General features: G+C 42.8%; 1 protein-coding gene and 1 pseudogene across 7 annotated transcripts in view; one reads left to right on the top strand and one right to left on the bottom strand.

Moving 5' to 3' along the window:
• LOC121065011 (solute carrier family 12 member 7) overlaps window positions 1-20,849 on the top strand; it is an 80,087-nt gene that overhangs the window by 24,616 nt on the left and 34,622 nt on the right. For all 7 annotated transcript variants that reach the window (XM_040547404.1, XM_040547398.1, XM_040547400.1 and 4 more), the window contains exons 6-9: window positions 11,361-11,491; window positions 12,523-12,764; window positions 17,101-17,312; window positions 20,623-20,790. In XM_040547404.1, the coding sequence (XP_040403338.1) occupies window positions 11,361-11,491; window positions 12,523-12,764; window positions 17,101-17,312; window positions 20,623-20,790 (753 nt within the window). The remainder of the gene's footprint in view (window positions 1-11,360; window positions 11,492-12,522; window positions 12,765-17,100; window positions 17,313-20,622; window positions 20,791-20,849) is intronic.
• On the bottom strand, window positions 7,046-9,928 carry LOC121065012 (annotated as a pseudogene).

The following is a 20,849-nucleotide window of genomic DNA, read 5'->3' as shown; positions in this document are numbered from 1 at the left end:
CTATAAGTTCTCCCCAGACCTGTCAGACTGGAGAACAGTCAAAACAACCCCAACTCCCTCAGCCAGATTTCATAGCAGAAGGGCTCCAGAGGTCCATGTCCTTCCTATGTTAGGGTCCCAGAGCGGAACTCAGTACTCTAGGTGGGGTCTCACAAGAATCACAGAATTGTAGAGCAGAGTAGAGAGGACAAATCACCTCCCTCAACCTGCTGGTCATGTTAATCTTCATGCAGCCTAGCCATATGGTTGGCTTTCTGGGCTGTAAGTACACAAAGCCAGCTCAACCAACACCACAAATCCTTCTCCTCAGAGCTGCTCTCAATCCATTCTCCACCCAGCCTGTATTTGTGCATGGGATTGCCCTGACTCAGGTGCAGGTCCTTGCACTTGGTCTTGATGAACTTCACAACATTCATGGGGGCCACCTGTCAAACCTAGGTCCATCTGGATGGCATCTCTTTCTTCCAGTATGGCAACCACACCACACAGCTTGGTGTCATCTGCAAACTCGCTGAGGGTACACACAATCCCACTGTCTGTGTCACTGACAAAGATGTTAAATGGTACTGGTCCCAGTACTGATCCACGAGGAAAACAATCATAAAATAGAATCGTAGAATGGCTTGGGTCAGAAGGGACCTTTAAAGATCATCTACTTCCAACCCTCCTGACATGGGCAGGGACACCTCCCACTAGACCAGGTTGCTCAAAGCCCCATCTAACCTGGCACTGAACACTTCCAGGGATAGGGCATCCACAACTTCTCTGGGCAACCTGTTCCAGTGCCTCACCATCTTCTTAGTGAAGAATTTCTCCTTAATATCTAAATCTCTCCTCTTTTAGTTTAAAACCATTCCTCCCTGTTCTATCATTATCTGCCTGAGTAAAAAGTTCATGTAACCTTTTTTTATAAGTTCCATTTACCTATTGAAAGGCTGCAATGAGGTCTCCCTGGAGTCTTCTCTTCTCCAGGCTGAACATCCCCACCTCACTCAACCTTTCTTTGTAGGGGAGGTACTCCAACCTTCTGATGGACTTTGTAGCCCTCCTCTGGACCCACTGTAACACATATACAACTTTTTTGGGCTGGGGGCCCTAGACTTGGTTGCAGTACTCCAAGTGGGGCCTCACAAGGGCAGAGTAGAGGGGGGACAATCCCCCCCCCCCTCAATCTGCTGGCCACTCCTCTTTAGATGCAGCCCAGGATGCAGTTGGCCTTGTGGGCTGCGAGTGCATACTGCTGGCTCATGCCAAGCATTTTGTCCACCAGAACCCCAAAGTCTGTCTCCGCAGGGCTGCTCTCAATGAGTTCTTCACCCAGTCTGTACTCCTGTCTGGGATTGCCCCAACCCAGGTGCAGCACCTTGCACTTGGACTTGTTGAACGTCATTAGTTTCACATGGGCCCACTTCTCAAGCTTGTCAGGTCCCTTTGAATGGCATCCCTTCCTCCTGTTGTATCAACTATGGCTCAGCTTGGTGTCATCTGCAAACTTGCTGAGGGTGCACTTGATCCCACTGTCTGTGTCATTGATAAGGATATTAAACAGTACCAGTCCCAAGACAGACCCCAGAGGGACAGCATTCATCACCGGCCTCCACCTGGACATAGAGCCATTGACCACCACTCTCTGGGTGTGGCCATTGAGTCAATTCCTTATCCACTGAATGGTCTACCCTTCAAATCCATCTTTCTCCAATTTGGAGACCAGGATGTCATGCGGGACCATGTCAAAGGCCTTACATAAGTCCAGGTAGATGACATTAATTGGTCTTCCCTTGTCAGCTGATGCAGTCACTCCCTCACAGAAGGCACCAGATTGGTCAGGCACAATTTGCCCTTGGTGAAGCAATGCTGGCTGTCTCAGATCACCACCTTGTCTTGGATGTGCCTTGATGCTGTTTTCAGCAGGATCTGCTCCATGATCTTGCCAGGCACAGAGGTGGGGCTCACTGGTCTGTAATTCCACAGGTCCTCCTTCTGAACCTTTATAAAAATGGGAGTGATGATTCTTTTTTTTCCAGTCACCGGGGACTTTGCCTGACTGCCAGGACTTTTCAAATATGTTGGGGAGTGGCCTGACAACTATATCAGCCAATTCCCTCAGGATCCTGGGAGGCATGTCATTGGACCCCATGGACTTAAACTTAAAAAACTTAAAAGTTTTATCAGGTGGTCTTGAACCTGCGCTTTGCTTATGGTGGGAGGGACTTTGCTCACATAGCCATTGTCTAGAGATTCAGGATTCAAGAGATGTGGGAAGCCTGACTGGCAGTTAAGACTGAGGTACTCAACAGCTTCTTTGTCTCAGCCTTCTCCATGTTTGTTGTTACTAGTTCTCCCTTCTCATTTGTCAAGAGGTGGTACATTCTTCATGGACTTTCTTTTCTGACTAATGTACCTATAGAATCCCTTCTTGTTTTAATTTGTGTCCCTTGCCAAGCCCTGTTTGTGCTTGGGGTTTCCTGATCCCATCTCTGCACATCTGGACAGCATCCTTGTACTCTTCTCAAGCCACATGTACCTGCTTCCACTGCCTGTGCAATTCCTTTTTACACCTCAGTTTGACTAGCAGGTAAACTTTTTTTTAATTAAAACTTCAGCTTTTATTTCAAACACTTCTTGAACAAATACTGTTTTTCTCTGACATAGGAAACAGATGCTAAATTGAGAACTTGCAAAGATGTATACACAGATGATGTGCAGAACGCGTCTGCCCCTCTCGCCGAGGCAATCGGCTCGGGGGCGGACGTGTTCTGCAGCGGAGCAGGTGATCGAGGCGGGCAGGGCTTTTTTGCGGCATCGAGGCCACTCGAGGCAGTCGAGGGAGCCGGCAGTACCCGGCAGCCCTCGTGAGGGAGGCTGACGAGTATGGGCGGAGCCAGCAGCGCCCCTCCCCTGACGTTCAAAGGCAGCCCCTGGGGAGCGCAGCGACCAGGATGGGCAAACAGGGCGTGGCGGATCAGTCAGGGCGTGGCGTGGCAGTTCGCTGAGGCAGGGCAGAGGGTTCCGCCCCGCTCACGGGAACAACTCATCTACCGGCTGTCTACCTATAGGTAAACCGCCATGGTCTCCACTAGGCGGAGAGCTCTTTCTAGAAAGTTTGTGGCCACCCAGACTGAGTGCCCGCTCAAAAATGCGGCAGTTCAGGTCTCTGGATGCACAGAGTGCCTGAGCCTGTTGCTGCTATCTGAGGGCGGCAGAGACACTGTGTGTGTGAGATGTGAGCAGGTGGATGACCTGCTCAGCCTGGTGGCAGAGCTCGAGGAGGTGGAGAGGTTGAGGGCCATCAGGGAGTGTGAGCAGGAGACAGACTGGTGGAGCAACTCCCTGCAAGGCCTGAAGGAAAGGCACCAGGGTGAGACACCCCAAATAGTGGTGGACCCTCTGCCCTGTCACTGTTGAGCAGAGGGAGGGGACCTAGGAGATGAGGAGGAATGGAAACAGGTCCCTGCTCGACGTTGCAGACAACCCCCCTCCCTACCGGCCTCGTCTTCCCAGGTGCCCTTACACAACAGGTATGAGGCCTTGGAGCTTGAGAGACTGGTGGGTGAGGATGTGGTCAAAAATCCACCCAGGAGGATGCCTGGAGTGAGGAAGTCAACTCCACGGCTCAAGACTGCCTCCACTAAGAAAGAAAGTAGGGTGATCATTGTAGGTGACTCTCTTCTCAGGGGAACAGAAGGCCCTATTTGTTGACCTGACCCTACCCATAGGGAAGTCTGCTGCCTCCCTGGGGCCAGGGTCAGGGACATTGCCAGAAACCTTCCTAACCTGGTTCGCCCCTCTAACTACTATCCTCTATTGATAGTCCAGGCTGGCAATGATGAAATTGCTGAGAGAAGCCTGAAGGCTGTCAAATGGGACTTTAGGGAACTGGGACGATTAATAGATGGAGTGGGAGTACAGGTAGTGTTTCCCTCCATCCCTACAGTGGCAGGGAGGGGTACAGAGAGGGCATGGAAAGCCCACCTGATAAACACATGGCTCAGAGGCTGGTGCCAACACATTTTTTTTTTTTTTGACCACAAGGCATTTTACTCGGCACCCAGCCTGACAACTGCAGATGGGTCCCACCTATCTCTAAGGGGAAAACGGATCCTAGCCCAGGAGCTGGCAGGGCTCATTGAGAGGGCTTTAAACTAGGAAAGAAGGGGGACAGGGATGAAATAAGGCTCGTTAGAGGTGTACCAGGGGGAACAATGTCAGTGCCGGGGGAGAAGGCAATGGCCCAGCTGAAGTGCATCTACACTAATGAATGCAGCATGGGCAACAAACAAGAGGAGCTGGAAGCCATCATGCATAAGGCTAGCTATGACTTGGTTGCCATCACTGAAATGTGGTGGGACCACTCCCGTGACCGGAGTGCTGCAATGACTGGCTATAGGCTCTTCGGAAGGGACAGGCAGCATGGAAGGGGTGGTGGTGTGGCTCTCTATATTAGAGAGTGTTTTGATGTTGTGGAACTCAAGACTGGGAATGATAAGGTTGAGGCTCTATGGGTTAGGATCAGCGGGAAGGTCAACAAGGCAAGCATCCTGGTGGGGGCCTGTTGTAGATCCTCAAACCAGGATGAGGAGGTGGATGAGGAATTCTACAGGCAGCTGGCAAAAGTTGCAAAATCACCAGCACTTGTTCTCCTGGGGGATTTCAACTTCCCAGGTATATGCTGGAAATACAATACGGCTCAGAGGAAGCAGTTTAGGAGATTTCTGGAGAGCATGGAAGATAGCTTCCTGATGCAGCTGGTTAGTGAGCCTACCAGAGGAGGTGCCCCACTGGACCTTCTGTTCACAAACAGAGAAGGACTGGTGGGAGATGTGGTGGCTGGGAGCCGTTTTGGGCAGAGTGACCACGAAACGGTAGAGTTCTCTATTCTTGGCAAAGTCAGGAGGGGGTTCAGTTAAACTGCTGTCTTGGACTTCCGGAGGGCTGACTTTGAGCTGTTCAGGGCACTGGTTGGCAGAGTCCCTTGGGAGGCAGTTCTGAAGGGCAGAGGAGTCCAGGAAGGCTGGGCACTCTTCAAGAAGGAAATCTTAAAGGCTCAGGAGTGGTCTGTCCCTATGTGCCCAAAGACAAGCTGGTGCAGAAGAAGACTGGCCTGGCTGTGCGGAGGGTTGTGGCTAGAGCTTAGGGAAAAAAAAGAGAGTTTATGCCCTTCGGAAAAGAGGGCGGGCCGCTCAGGAGGACTATAAGGATGTTGTAAAGCTGTGCAGGGACAAAATTAGAAAAGCCAAAGCTCATCTGGAGCTCAGTCTGGCTACTGCTGTAAAAGAAAACAAAAAATGTTTTTATAAATACATTAACACAAGAAGGAGGACTGAGGAGAATCTCCATCCTTTACTGGATGCAGGGGGAAATGTGGTGTTGAGAGATGAGGAAAAGGCAGAGGTGCTTAATGCCTTCCTTGCCTCAGTCTTTAGGGGCAAGACCAGTTGTTCTCTGGATACCCAGTACCCTGAGCTGGTGGAAGGGGATGGGGAGCAGAATGTGGCCCTCACAATCCACGAGGAAATGGTTGGCGACCTGCTACAGCACTTGGATGTACGCAAGTCAATGGGGCCAGATGGGATCCACCCGAGGGTACTGAGAGAACTGGTGTAAAAATTGACCAAGCCGCTTTCATCATTTATCAGCAGTCCTGGCTATCAGGGGAGGTCCCAGTCGACTGGCGGCTACCAAACGTGACGCCCATCTACAAGAAGGGCCGGAAGGTAGACCCGGGAAACTATAGGCCTGTTAGTTTGACGTCAGTGCCAGGGAAGCTCATGGAGCAGATTATCTTGAATGTCGTCATGAGGCACTTGCAGGACAACCAAGTGATCAGGCCCAGTCAGCATGGGTTTATGAAAGGCAGGTCCTCCTTGATGAACCTGATCTCCTATGACAAAGTGACACGCTGGGTGGATGAGGGAAAGGCTGTGGATGTGGTCTACCTTGACTTCAGTAAGGCTTTTGACACCGTTTCCCACAACATTCTCCTCAAGAAACTGAGTGCTCATGGCTTGGACTGGCATACGCTTCGTTGGGTTAGAAACTGGCTGGATAGCCGGCCCCAAAGAGTCATGGTGAAAGGAGTTAAATCCAGTTGGAGGCCGGTCACTAGTGGAGTCCCCCAGGGCTCAGTACTGGGGCCAGTTCTCTTCAGTATCTTTATCGATGACCTGGATGAGGGGATCGAGTACACCCTCAGTAAGTTTGCAGACTACACCAGGTTAGGTGCATGTGTCGATCTGCTCAAGGGTAGGAAGGCTCTACAGGAGGATCTGGATAGGCTGGACTGATGGGCTGAGGTCAACTGTATGAAGTTCAACAAGGCCAAGTGCCAGGTCCTGCACCTGGGGCACAACAACCCCAAGCAGTGCTACAGGCTGGGAGATGAGTGGTTAGAAAGCTGCCTGGCAGAGAAGGACCTGGGAGTATTGGTTGATAGTCAGATGAATATGAGCCAACAGTGTGCTCAGGTGGCCAAGAAGGCCAACAGCATCCTGGCTTGTATAAGAAACAGTGTGGCCAGCAGGACTAGGGAAGTGATTGTCGCCCTGTACTCAGCTCTGGTGAGGCTGCACCTCAAGTACTATGTTCAGTTTTGGGCCCCTCACTACAGGAAGGACGTCGAGGTGCTCGAGAGAGTCCAGAGAAGGGCAAGAAAGCTGGTGAGGGGTCTGGAGAACAAGTCTTACGAGGAGCGGCTGAGGGAGCTGGAATTGTTCAGCCTGGAGAAGAGGAGGCTCAGGGGCGACCTTATTGCTCTCTATAGGTACCTTAAAGGAGGCTGTAGCGAGGTGGGGGTTGGTCTATTCTCCCACGTGCCTGGTGACAGGACGAGGGGGAATGGGCTAGAGTTGTGCCGGGGGAGGTTTAGGTTGGATATTAGGAAGAACTTCTTTACCGAAAGGGTTGTTAGGCATTGGAATGGACTGTCCAGGGAAGTGGTTGAGTCACCATCCCTGGAGGTCTCTGAAAGACATTTAGATGTAGAGCTTAGTGATATGGTTTAGTGGAGGATTTGTTAGTGTTAGGTCAGAGGTTGGACTAGGTGATCTTGGAGGTCTCTTCCAACCTAAATGATTCTGTGACTGAGTGCATAGTGCTAAACATCATACAGAGAAAGCAGGAAGGCCACAATGTCACATTAAGTCCATACTTAGAAGATGTATATTTCTAATGACCAAATCCATTCTAAAAAGTTTTACTGATAGGGCTTGCTTAAAGCATTAAAAGCTTACTTTATATATCTCACTCTAGTCAGCTATACAAAAGTCACAACATATATGCACATTAGGAAAGCCACATACACAACATACAGAGGAGACACACAATCATCCCAATCTCAAGTATTCCATATGAAAATCTTAATTTTTCCTGTGATAATTTTCAAATCATACACTTTGCCTGTGTGTTAATTAAAAAAAAAAAAAAAAGCTTTAGCCCAGGTTCACAGACCATGACTTCATCAAAACCATTGGAGGTTTGTCTGGTTGCTGCTGGACTGAACTGGATCTTTGCAGCAAAGGGTCCTTCATCTGTGTTGCTCTTTGCTTCCAGTTGGTGCTCCATGGCAGAGGAAATCTGAAACGCTTCTTGCAGAAATTCAAGTGGCAAGCAGCTTGAGGAAATCCCTACATGCTTACTCGAAATTCGTTGTCTCCCCATTCAATTAGCTTGCTTTTAAAAGCACTGTCTTTTGGAGAATGGCCTTCAGAACAAAAGAGTGAAACATTTCCCTTAGTCACAACATCATAAGTTCCATTAACAGTTTGACTTAATCTCCTATACTGAATTAGTTCATAGAATGTCTAAATTTTTTTACTGTTTCTCAGAAGCAAATAGTTTCTGTAGCAGTTGTATAGTTTAAACCTGTTACCACATTTTAGTCTAGCATTTCTGTAGCATCTCAGTACAAATTACATTGCAGCTTGTCTGCAACGAACATCTGGCTATGGATAACCACCAAGAGGGGAAGCACCCACACCAGCGTTAGAAGAACAATATCACCCCATTATATGGAGAAGCACTTCTTGGTACGCTGGTTCCCAGGTTAGATGTCTGAATCTAAATGGGATTTCTCTCAAAGTAAGGTTAACTCCAGTTATTCAAATACAGTAAATGCAAGAGGGCAGTGTACTGAGGACATCAGTCCTGTACTTCACAGTTTTCAGTCCATTTTCTAAAATCCTGTTAACGGAGATATGGCCCAGTATCGAGGCTAAGTGAGCAAATGTTATCTAAGCTAAAGTTGTTATCAGTAGTAACACAACCCCTGCTTATTGTACAACAGTACTCCTTGGATTTAAGCCAACCATATACACTTCATCCTACTAATTTACCTGTCCTGTTTATCTCAAGGGTCTTCACCCTTTTGTACTCCCCAATTAACAACCAGTTATTTTCGTGAGTGAGACTATAAAAAGGTAAACCCTTCTACCAAAAGTACAAAGACAAATAAAATATAGTAGAACAATACAAACCCAGCTATGCAGCCTTACAAGTGCAGAAATTCATCATGTTGTTGCTCTTGGTTATCTTTGGCCCCCAGTAAAAACCGTAACAAAGAATTTAGTTATCCAAAATATTTCGAAGTACAGTAATCAAATTTTACAGGTCATAAATGTAGCCCTCATCTGTTTTGTTGCTAGGAAACACATGAGCAAAATCTATCGTTTGGACTTCTACATTTGTGCTTTCCTTGATCTCCACTGGCAGGTGACAAAACTTTTTCCAGTTGGGGTATAACATTTCTGTTCAGGTGCTCCTGTGTTCATGCAAGTGCTGCTTTTCCATAAATTGTCCTGCTCCAAATTTTCTACTTTTATTGAGATCTGACTGTGTTGCCTCTTAGAGTATGCCTTTTTGTGAAGTGCATAAAATTTGGAAAAGCCCTTCCCTAGAGACCTCAAATTTTCAATTCTATGTAGAATTAATTATTTATGAATATTATTATACTAAAGTATGTCTCCGCCTGATAACAGGCCTTTGGGCACTCCCCGCTTCTCTGCCAAGGTGTCATCACTGAAGTGCATGGTGTTGCCTGACATGAAACTTTGTAAACAAACGGTAATGAGGTTGCATAAAAGTTGTTTCTGGCCCTCAAATCACCTCAAAATTTTTTCCGTCTTCTGAATGCTGGCAGTGATCACATCTTTCTCAAGCAATACCCATTGTAGAAAAACTTTGAAATGCCATCCTTTACTGTTTCCTTTATCAAGCTCATTCCGTAGTGCTGATTTTGTGTCTCATAGCTGTCAGAAGATGTGGTAAACCCTCACGTCAAGTACTGAAAAGCCAAGCTCTTCCATCAGTGAGTACTTGCAGAGCTGCTGCTGTATCTTCTCAGCTGAAGCATATCAATCATAATTTTTCTGCCCTATTTTTACATCCATTATGCAAGGCTTGTAAAACTTACAGGTCATAACTTCTGGTTTTAGATATCATTTGGTGCAGTAGGTGGTGACCAGACATCGAATTATTTGGAAGATATTTTTGCAGCTCCAGACGAAAGCTGTCATAACAGTCTGCATCATAAACCTTGTAGAAATCCTTCTCCCTGGGACCTCAAGGTGATCGCTACAGCTGCTCAGGACAGTCCTATCCAGATGCTGCAGAATACCACCTTTATCCTTGCTGTACAGGTGCCTGGCCACCTGGTGCAACAGTAGCACACAGCTATTAAAGCACTGCCGCCAGCCCCTTGCTGCCACCGCCATCATCCCTGGTCCCAACCTGGACGTAGAACTATTGACTGCAACTCTTTTGAGCGCAACCATCCAGCCAATTCCTTAACTGTTGAGTGGTCTGTCCGTCAAATCCATGTCTCTCCAGTTTGGAGACAAGAATATCATGCCAGACAGTGTCAAATGTTTTGCATGAGTCCAGCTAGATGATATCAGTTGCTCTTCCCTTATCCACCAGTGCTGTTGTCCTGTCATAGAAGGCCACCAAATTTGTAAGGCATGATCTGCCCTGCCCTTAGTGAAGCCATGTTGGCTGTCATCAGTCACCTCCTTGTTTTCCACGTGCCTTAGCATAGTTTGCAGGAGGATCTGCCCCCATGGTCTTGCCAGGCACAAAAGTGAGACTGACTGTCCTGTAGTTCCTCAGGTCTTCCTTTCATCCGTTTTTTAAAATGGGGGTTGTTTCCTGTCTTCCAGTCACGGGGAACTTCACCAGAGTGCCACAACTTCTCGAATATGATGGTAGTGGCTTAGCAACTTCATCCACCAGTTTCCTCAGGACCCTTGGATGCATCGCATTAGGTCCTATGGACTTGTGCACCTTCAGGTTCCTTAGATGGTCTTGAACCTGATCTTCTCCTACAGTGGGTGGTTCTTCATTCTCCCAGTGCCTGCCTTTGCCTTCTGGGACTTGCGCTATACGGCTAGAGCTCTTGCTGGTGAAGACAGAGGCAAAAAAGTTGTTGAGTGCCTCAGCCTTCTCCGTATTCAGGGTAACCAGTTCTCCAGTTCTTCCTTCTGGAGATGGCCCACATTTTCCCTAGTCTTCCTTTTATCACTGATAAGCTTTAAATATACTTTATACTGATATATTTTAGAAACTCTCCAACAGTTGGACCCCACCAGTCCCCAGTAGACCAGGTGTCTCCAAGGGTTACATGGCCAACAATTTGGCTTTTTAGACCATAACACCAGTCCTGCAACCGTGGTAATTTTTTTACCTTTGACAGGTAGGGTTGAAGAGAAAGCCACCTTTGTTCCAGAGACTCTTACAGATGCTCCAAGGGTTCTGTAGTCCTTCGTGAAACACTCTGGATGCTCTTGACAGTGTCACTGATGCCCACATTGAATGACAGCAGTGGATAGTAGTCTGCAGGCTGTGCAAGGGTTGGTAATCTCTTGACAACATCACTAATGTGACCCCCTGGTCAACAAACCTCTTGAGAGTGGGTCAGGTCATTAAATGGGTGCCTCTGTACCTCTCAGAAGAGTCCCCTGCAGATATCACGTGTTGCCTTTTCTTGGTTGTGCTGGTGGTTATACAGTCCTGACTGTCATGATCAACCACTGCACTGTGGACTGAGCCAGCACCAGAGCTATCATCTTGACGACCGGGTATCAATAGGGATCAGTGAAGAAAATAGTAAAACGGAGCAAGACTTCTATTGCTGCTATTTGATATATGTTGAATTATTTGTGTAATAAAGGAAAAAAGTGTGAACATCTGTATTTGCCAGTTTCAGCTTTTTTTAAAAAAAAAAAATACAGGTTTGGTATGAACACTTCAATGGAGGTTCATGCAGTTTTCCCAAATATGTATCTAGGTTGATTGAATTACTCATTTTTTTTGTTCTCTATTGCCATCACTAATCTGAAAGGTTGGAACCTTTTTGGTTAAATTCACAGCTGGAGGTTCTTACTACATGATTTCAAGATCCTTAGGACCAGAGTTTGGTGGAGCAGTGGGACTTTGTTTCTACTTGGGTACAACCTTTGCAGGAGCAATGTACATTCTTGGTACCATTGAAATTTTATTGGTAAGTACTATTAAGTCTCGTGGCTGTATTCAGGCTACTGTGGGAGATTACTGTATTTAGACATTACTCAGCAATCATAAATAAGTTATAATAAGGCCTAAACTGTATTCTAGTTTGTTTTTGAATGCTTTGATGCTATATTTCTGGTATGTCAATATTCTTACTATACTTATGATTATTTGAAGAAGTTCAACAAACTTTGATCAGCGATACATAAACACGTTAAAGACTGATGTCCATTATTTCCCACTTAAATTAGGAACAAAACAGTTCAGTAACTGACCTTTACTAATTTGTACCAGATACAATATTTGTTGTCACCTTTTCTTAATGCATTCTAAATAAAAATGGTCCCACAAATTGTGTCTGTGCTGCACATACATAGCTGCAAGAAAAACTATGCTAATTTTGGTAAGACTTAGCAAAAAAAAATCCAAAGTAAAGGTATTAGAAGAGAAAGAAAAGCAATCAGACTAGGCTACAGTATAGGTTCTGTATGGAATCTGTACCTGTCGTATTGAAACATGTTTGTTATGCTGCTCGTCCTCCTCCATTCCTTTTTGTGCTTTCTTGTCTGGCAGAGACACAAATTTATGAGAGGCAGAAGTTCTTAGCAGAAAAGCTGGATCAAAAGCAGTACCTCTTTCTCAGCATATACACTCTGTTTTATCCTCTTATCCCCACCCCCATTCCTTTTTCCCTTACATAGGTCACTGACTATTCAACTTTACAGTTTGCTGATAATGTCACTTTGAGTACATGCAGGTCTTCAAACTAATCTATATAATAGATAGGGTTAAAAAGGAGGAGGGGCATATAGTTAAAAACTCGTATGTTAAAATTGAGTCTGCTACAGTGTCTCTGTACCAGTAAAAATCTTGAAAATAATTTTTTGCGATTTCATTATACCAGATCAAGTGAGATAGTTGTTTCTGCTCTTGGATAAACACTTTTGTCATCTGATAGAACTTGTTTGTGAAGTAATTGTGAAGTAATAAAATATGTATGATAATTTGCCATATTTCCTGCAGACTTACATTTCTCCAAGTGCTGCTATATTTAAAGCAGAAGACGGTGGTGAAGAAACAGAGGCTATGCTGAATAACATGAGAGTTTATGGAACATGTATTATCATTCTGATGGCTGTGGTAGTTTTTGTGGGAGTCAAGTATGTTAACAAACTTGCACTGGTCTTCCTTGCCTGTGTGATTTTATCCATCATTGCCATATATGCCGGAGTTATTAAGACTGCTTTTGACCCACCTGACTTTCCGTAAGTGACGTTATTAAGTAGTATAGGTTATTATTTAAAAAAATATGTATGTCAATTGACCTTAGTGGTAGGTTTCTTATGTTTATGTTCATAAGTTTATTATTATTATTCATATGTTTATTAGGCACTTATGTGTTTGCTTGTCTGAACTACATATTTGAATCTTTGTTCACCAGACATAATACTCTGGAAAAAGTTCTTTAGTACTTAATATTACTGGCCATTATTCCATTCACACTTAAACGTGAAGGTGGTCTTGCTGACAGTAAATATAGCTCTTTTATCTAATGAATGAAAAACTTAAATCTACAGGATAAAATAAAACCTTCAAAGAAATGTAACTATGAACCATAGGTAACATATTTTCAAACTTTGTCATGATGATGAAATTTTCAAAGTTTCCATTTCACCCTATTCAAAATAGAAGGTTTGCAGTGTTAATTTCATTTGCTTTATATGAAGACTTTTCTACCTTTTTGTTACTAAAATCTAGCTTTGTTGTCACACATGGCATATCGCTCCTCAACATCCTTATTTTGTACATCGCCAGCTTGCTAAGAATTTTTTCTGGTGTCCAGTTATCAGTATGCAAGTTACATTTTTGTGCATTTGTTCCTGCATGGAGGGTAAACAATAGTACCACTTAACAAATTAGTGGAAGAGCCTGGGAACTACTGTAGTGAATTGCCATCTATTATGTAGAACTGATCCTGTGCTGTATGATTGTTCTGGATTCTGTAGTACTCTGAAGTGTTGATGGTTGCTTCATAAACTGAACATTAAAGCAGTATTTTGTACTGTAAAATGATATTAACTTTTCTATTGAAAAATAAAGGTATGTTCAAAATTGGCACTTTTCTGAAGTAATCATGAATTTCTAAGAAACTGGAACTTCCAGTAGGAAAATATTTAAATCTTTCGTTCATCTATATATGTAAAAGAGGGATCATATAGATATGTAGCATTGAAAAGACCTGGGGATAGGTCTTTGTAACAGGTAAAACCTGTTCCTGGTTTTCTGGGAACTGGGAACTGCTACTGTGATATATTACTGTTTAAAAAAAAAAAAGTTTTCTTCCTATAAATGCAATTGTTCACATTTTGGTGAGTCTGCCTTAAAATAAGAAACTCAAGCATGGTTTCATATTATGTTAACGCTGATCTCATGGTGAGCAGGTCACCAAACTCACCATCGTGCAGCGAGTTAGCGTTGATTTGGAAAAAAAAATAAGTCTTTCTAGCTTCTCTTGTTAACATTTGGACAGCTTACCAAATTCCTCTTTCACTTAGCTATCCATCATCTCACTTCATCTCTGTTAGGTTTAGCCATTGTGCAGATGCTGAAATAGTGTATGTCATTAATTTACATCATGATCTTCCAGCTAAATCAAACTGGAAGAAGTTTCCATAGGTTAAATAGTTCATCAAATACCATAGCAAGCAAAAAGTAAAATGGCAAAATCATCCTTTTTAGCAGCAGGCTGTCTATGAAATCTGCTTGACTTCCAAGTGATGCCATACCTTGAAGCTGTACTAGTGTCCTGTAAGCTTCCCTTGTTCTTATACCCTTCACAAGGCATCTACTCTTGACTGCTATCAGAAACAGGATGTTACACTAAGTAAATATTGTCACTTAGTATGCTTTTTGCTTGTTCTAATGGCAAATGTTGTTTTTACTGTTTGTTACTAGCTTCCTGAGCTCCTTCAAAAGTACTTGATGTGTACTACATGTGTACTTTTGCTTATCTGACTAACATGAATGCTTCACTTGATGCTTCTCTTTCCGTCTTTCCAGATGTTATAGAATCATAGAATGGTTTGGGTTGGAAGGGATCCTAAAGATCATCTAGTTCCAAGCCCTCTGCCACAAGCAGGGACACCTTCCACTAGACCAGGTTGCTCAAAGCCCCATCCAACCTGGCCTTCAACACTTCTAGGGATGGGGCATCCAAAACTTTTCTGGATAACCTGTTCTACTCCCTGAGTAAATAACTTATTCCTAATATCTAATCTAAATCTACACTGTTTCAGTTTAAAACCATTATTTCTTGTGCTATTAATACAATTGCTGATACAATTTCCTGCTTTCTTCTAGGCCCCTTATAGGTACTGGAAGACCTTCCCAGAGCCTTCTGACAACCCCAACTCCATCAGCCTGTCCTCATAGAAGAGGTGTTCCAGCCCTTTGATCATCCTTGTTGCCCTCCTCTGAACTTGCTCCAATATATCCATGTCCTTTTTATACTGGGGGCCCCAGAGCTGAATGCAGTACTCTAGGTAGGGTCTCACAAGAGCAGAGAAGAGGAGAATCACTTCCCTCAATCTGCTGACCATGCTTATTTTGATGCAGCCCAGGCTTTTTGATGCAGGTGGGATTTCTGACCTGCAAGTGCACATTGCCTTCTCATCAACCAACACCCCCCCCCAGGTCCATCTCTTCAGAGCTGTTTTCAATCCATTCTCCAACCAGCTTGTATTTGTGCTGGGGATTACCCTGACCCAGGTGCAGGCCCTTGCACTCAGCCTTGATGAACTTCTGATGTTCACATGGGCCCACCTGTCAAACTTGTCTAGGTCCCTCTGGATGGCATTCCTTCCCTCCAGCACAGTGACTACACCACACAACTTGGTGATCTGCTGATGGTGCACTCAATCCTACTGTCCATGTCAGGGACAAAGTTGTTAAAAAGAGCCAGTCCCAATACTGACCCCTGAGAAACACCACTGGTTACTATCTCCACTTGGACATTGAGCTATTGACTGACTTTTTGAGTGCAACCATCCAGCCAATTCCTTAACTGTTGAGTGGTCTGTCTGTCAAATCCATGTCTCTCCAGTTTGGAGACAAGAATATCATGCCAGACAGTGTCAAATGTTTTGCATGAGTCCAGCTAGATGATTTCAGTTGCTCTTCCCTTATCCACCAGTGCTGTCGTCCTGTCATAGAAGGCCACCAAATTTGTAAGGCATGATCTGCCCTTAGTGAAGCCATGTTGGCTGTCATCAGTCACCTCCTTGTTTTCCACGTGCCTTAGCATAGTTTGCAGGAGGATCTGCCCCCATGGTCTTGCCAGGCACAAAAGTGAGACTGACTGTCCTGTAGTTCCTCAGGTCTTCCTTTCATCCGTTTTTTAAAATGGGGGTTGTTTCCTGTCTTCCAGTCACGGGGAACTTCACCAGAGTGCCACAACTTCTCGAATATGATGGTAGTGGCTTAGCAACTTCATCCACCAGTTTCCTCAGGACCCTTGGATGCATCGCATTAGGTCCTATGGACTTGTGCACCTTCAGGTTCCTTAGATGGTCTTGAACCTGATCTTCTCCTACAGTGGGTGGTTCTTCATTCTCCCAGTGCCTGCCTTTGCCTTCTGGGACTTGCGCTATACGGCTAGAGCTCTTGCTGGTGAAGACAGAGGCAAAAAAGTTGTTGAGTGCCTCAGCCTTCTCCGTATTCAGGGTAACCAGTTCTCCAGTTCTTCCTTCTGGAGATGGCCCACATTTTCCCTAGTCTTCCTTTTATCACTGGTATACCTATAGGAGCCTTTCTTGTTGCCCTTAATGTCCCTGGCCAAATTTAATTCTAATAAGACTTCAACTTTCCTAACCTGATCCATGGCTGTTCTGACAATTTCTCTGTATTTTTATGTATCACTTTATTAAACAAGCCTGGAGGAGATATTTCCAGAACATTTTTTGTGTAGCTTAACATAGACTTAACAACAGATTGTTCCCAGATGTTTGATGTTCTTTGTTAGCTATTCGCTTTTTGCAAACCATTCTGAGTTTTCTAAGTGCTTTAATTGATTTCTGTGGAGAACATATACAATACTTGTATTTGAACTAGGAGTTCAGTGTTCTTAGATCTTGCTGATTGATCGTCCTGTCTTATTTCCTACCTTTTAACATAAAATATTTGTTTGCTGGAAAATGCATGGCACTTGCTTAATCTTTCTTATAGTTTTCCTTTGTCAGGCTTGTCATTGTATTAAATATTCCAATTACTAAATTTCACTTCTTTCTTATAGAGATCATGATTTGTTCACTCCTGTTATTTGGTGGCCAAGCTGCTTAAATTGATTGTATCCTCCAAAGAAAAAATCAGAAAGTAAAATAGCTGCCTTAAAGTTGAAGTGTTTGTTTGGTGTTTTTAAGATTATTGATGATGGTTTTATGTGCAGAGACTATATATTGCTTTAGTAGACGTTGTATAGCCCATTACACGGGTATTGTAAATAATGTATTTCTGAGGAAATTTAATGGACAAATATATTTTAACACACAACACTATGCTGAAGGATCATGTTGGTTGGTTTGTTTGTTTGTTTGTTTTTGGTAGCATCTGTCTTCTTGGAAACCGTACGTTGTCAAAACGCAGCTTTGATGTCTGTGCCAAATTTACTGAAAGCAATAATGAAACAAAGACTACAACCTTGTGGCGCCTCTTCTGCAATAGCTCTTTACATAATGCTACGTGTGATGACTACTTTAGTCTCAATAATGTAACAGAAATTCAAGGGATTCCGGGAATAATGAGTGGAGTTCTAATTGGTAAGTCAGAAAGCACTGAATTTTTAGGCAATACTGATTTGGCCTGTAGCTTTTCAGTAATATAGTGGTCTAGCCTGTCACTAGTCTTTTGCGCTAATCTGTTTCCGTGAAAGACTGCTTCCTGGAGTGTTGCTTCCTTTAATGTTTCCATTTGTTTTTGGAAGCTTAGTATCAAATGCTTTGATTTGGGATCACTGGGGTTTTATAGGCACTCGTTCAAAAACTGTTGTTCTATCCAAAAAAGTAGTGAAGTGTTTATTACAGCTTTAAAAAAAATGAAATGTTTAGCTCTTTTTTTACACCAGATATAGTTATTTCAAACTCTCCTGAGGAAGAACTTTTTCCAATTTACAAGTGCTACATTGAGGAATGAAGTCTGTTGTTTGTCCAACATTGTATGGCAAGTCAGTTCTGGGTTTTGAAAAAAACAGTCTTTTTAAGCTTTTAATATAACACTTGGACATGAGACATTTGTATATAAATGTATTTGTATATAAAATCATTCAACTTCTTCAGAATCAAAATGTAAATCTTTTTTTGACTGTTACAAGAAATGTGACTTGAGATTTATTATTCCATGCATTTTATAATTTACCACATACATTTTTTTCCTGAATATTTTAAGAAGTATTTCTTTTGATGCTGCTTTACATTCCCCCTGCATGCTCAGGATACAATCCTGTGTTCTAACTTCTGCTACAATTTGAACTTCAAACTACTGTTTCTCTTTTGTAGCAGTCTGTCTTTCTTTCCTTCTTTCTTTCCTTCCTTCTTTCCTTCCACCCTTCTTTTCTTCCTTCTTTCTTTCCTTCCTTCTGTCCATCTTCTTTCCAGATGTACTCTGTTTACTTTTTTTTTTGAACCAGGACTGCCATATAAAAGTGTATTTCATTTTTCCAGTGTCATATAATGCCGTGTTTTCTAACAACTGTTCAGAGTCTGCTGAAAGCTCAATGTTAGAGAAACACTTACCAGTGTTCATTGCTAACCTGTTGAAGAAACTCATCTATTTCTGCTCAGTCATTGAGTGTGGTATGGTTTTTCTGTAGTTCTTCGCAGTTGGCTTTTGCTTCCACCACCTTGAATAACTGAGTGTTACTGGTAAGCTTTCTCATCTTGCAACTAACTCCTTTTTCTAGTCCAGTACATTGCAAAGCACTGGTTACATCCTGGTATGATTTCTTGTGGAAATTCACTGGTGACTTTCCTGCATTGTAAAACTGAATCTATATTTAATTTTACCTGTTTTCTATCTTTGAACCATTTTTATTATTCATGTGATGACTTCTCCCCTTGTCCCATGACTGTCTTAATGTTCTTCACCCAAGGAATCTATCAAAAACACGTGGGAAATCTGAGTGGGCTAAATTAAGTAGATCCCCTTCACTTATATTTCCATCAAGAATACTCTTGACGTACAATTTTCTTTCTAAAAAGCTGTTACTTCCCCAGTTCCTAAAACTCAAGAAAAAAAAAAAGCAGTGTGAATGAATAATTACCCAAATTCAAAGACAATAATACCCATGTGTCTATGGCTGTAGCTGGGAATACTCAGATATCATAGATAGATGTCTCAGGAAGTGTGTGCTGAGTCCTCCCACAATTTACAGGACATCTGTATACAGTAAGTTTACATCTTTCAGAAAGTAACCCTTTTTCTTCACCCAGAATTTCAAGTCCACTTGGTTTATCACTTTGGGGACAGTGAGTATAGGAACTTAATGTAACCAAGCTCAGTGAGAGATCTCACGAAAGGAGAAAGTGATTTACATATTAAAAATCTCTAAGCTATTTTTTCTTGTTTGTGCTCGCATGTGCACATCCACAAATACAAATATGTTTGTTGGAGTGGTCAGGATAGTGTCATGTCTGTGTCACACTGAACAAAGGAAACTTGCTGTTGAGTCCTGTAAGTGTTTAGTGATTTTGATTGGCAATGACAAAGTGATTTCTAGACTTCCTTTATACACTTCAGAGGGATTGGACATTAATTTGGAGATCTTGTGTCATTTTATGTCACTGTTCAAGTACTTGCTGAAATTCCTGAATTTTACAGTTCTCTTGTTTTCCTTAACTTCTGCTTTTGTGGCTTCAGTCTTCATCTTTACATCAATTTGTTCTTCTTCATTTGAATGAAAGAACACATAGCTGCACTGTAGCAATTCATATTTACCTTTCTTTTTAACCTTTATTCTACTCTTGCATTGTTCTCTCATGCATGCTTCTGTTTATGGTTATTTCATACTAATTCTAATATTTGCCAAATCTGCGTACAGCCACTCTATCTTTGGCCACTTAGATTACGTCTGACTCTGAATCTTCGTATTGTGCTCAAGGTAACATGTTGCTATTGTGGAGGCTTAGAATGCTATGCTCAGCTCCCGAAAGTTGCACTGGATGACTGAAAATTGACCATCAGATCTATTGTCCTGGCAGTCTATAGGAAGTATTTATTTCTGTGATGGAAAATCCTTTGTATAGAATCTCTCTTTAACAGGGAGAGTATCTGTTTTGTCTCCTAGCATGTGATAGGAAACCTTATCTTATTTTAAAGTAAGTCAGGTTTAGGTGTCCTTATCATCGTTTTAAGGGGCATAACTAGAATTTCTCCAAATGTAAGCTCTCAAAAGCTATGGTTCTTGTTTATTTTTTATTTTTTAGGGGGGGGGGTTGTTTTATTTTTGTTTAAAAAAACAACAAAAACAGAGTAAACCGCCTTTGATTGTCTGTTCTCTTCTGGAGTCTGGTTAGTGACCATGTGGAATACCTTAATCATGAGCAGCCAAGTCTTGAACTATTGTCCAGATTATACTATACAGCAGGTCTCAACTCAGGTTGCTGCCAAGAAGCATTTTTTTTTACCTGTTCCTCAAAAATTAAGAACAAGAAATGTAGATGTATGCTAAGATTGCCTGAATCTGCAAATATTTCTTTTTTCACTGCTATACTTTTCTTTTTTTTTGACTACTATAGCTGATCATACACCCTTATGTTTGTGCAATGTAAGTGGATGTTCTAGAAGTGTATTAGAATTTAATTCTATAACTAAATCTTTCTTTAATGGAAGAGAAAATCTTCTATGATGCATCCCATACACCACTGCATCTCTACTGGCATACAGTGGAAATGTCTACAAATTACAACTGATATTGATGTTATTGATTCTACGTTCTTCATTTCATAAGGGAGTTTTGGGAAGCATCATGACTTTTGTGTAAGAAAAGTCATCTAATTTATGATGGTATTTCATTCTCAGTATTTAATATTATGAAACAGAGTTGACAGTTGCTATTGTTTTTTCCCCTTGTAGATAATCTGTGGAGTGCCTATTCAGAAAAAGGATCAATAGTTGAGAAAAAAGATCAGTCATCAGTTTCTGGTTCAGAAGACATGAAAATTGGTGGACGCCCTTATGTTTTTACAGACATCATGACCTACTTCACAATGCTTGTAGGGATTTATTTCCCATCTGTAACAGGTAGATATGCCTACTTTCTTTGAATGAAGATGTGTTTTCATAGCTGAAAAAATATTTTT

Source organism: Cygnus olor, chromosome 2, assembly GCF_009769625.2.
Source record: "Cygnus olor isolate bCygOlo1 chromosome 2, bCygOlo1.pri.v2, whole genome shotgun sequence".
Classification (NCBI taxonomy): Eukaryota; Metazoa; Chordata; class Aves; order Anseriformes; family Anatidae; genus Cygnus; species Cygnus olor.
The sequence above is the reverse complement of the archived record's forward strand: the minus strand, read 5'-3'. Positions and strand labels throughout refer to the sequence as shown.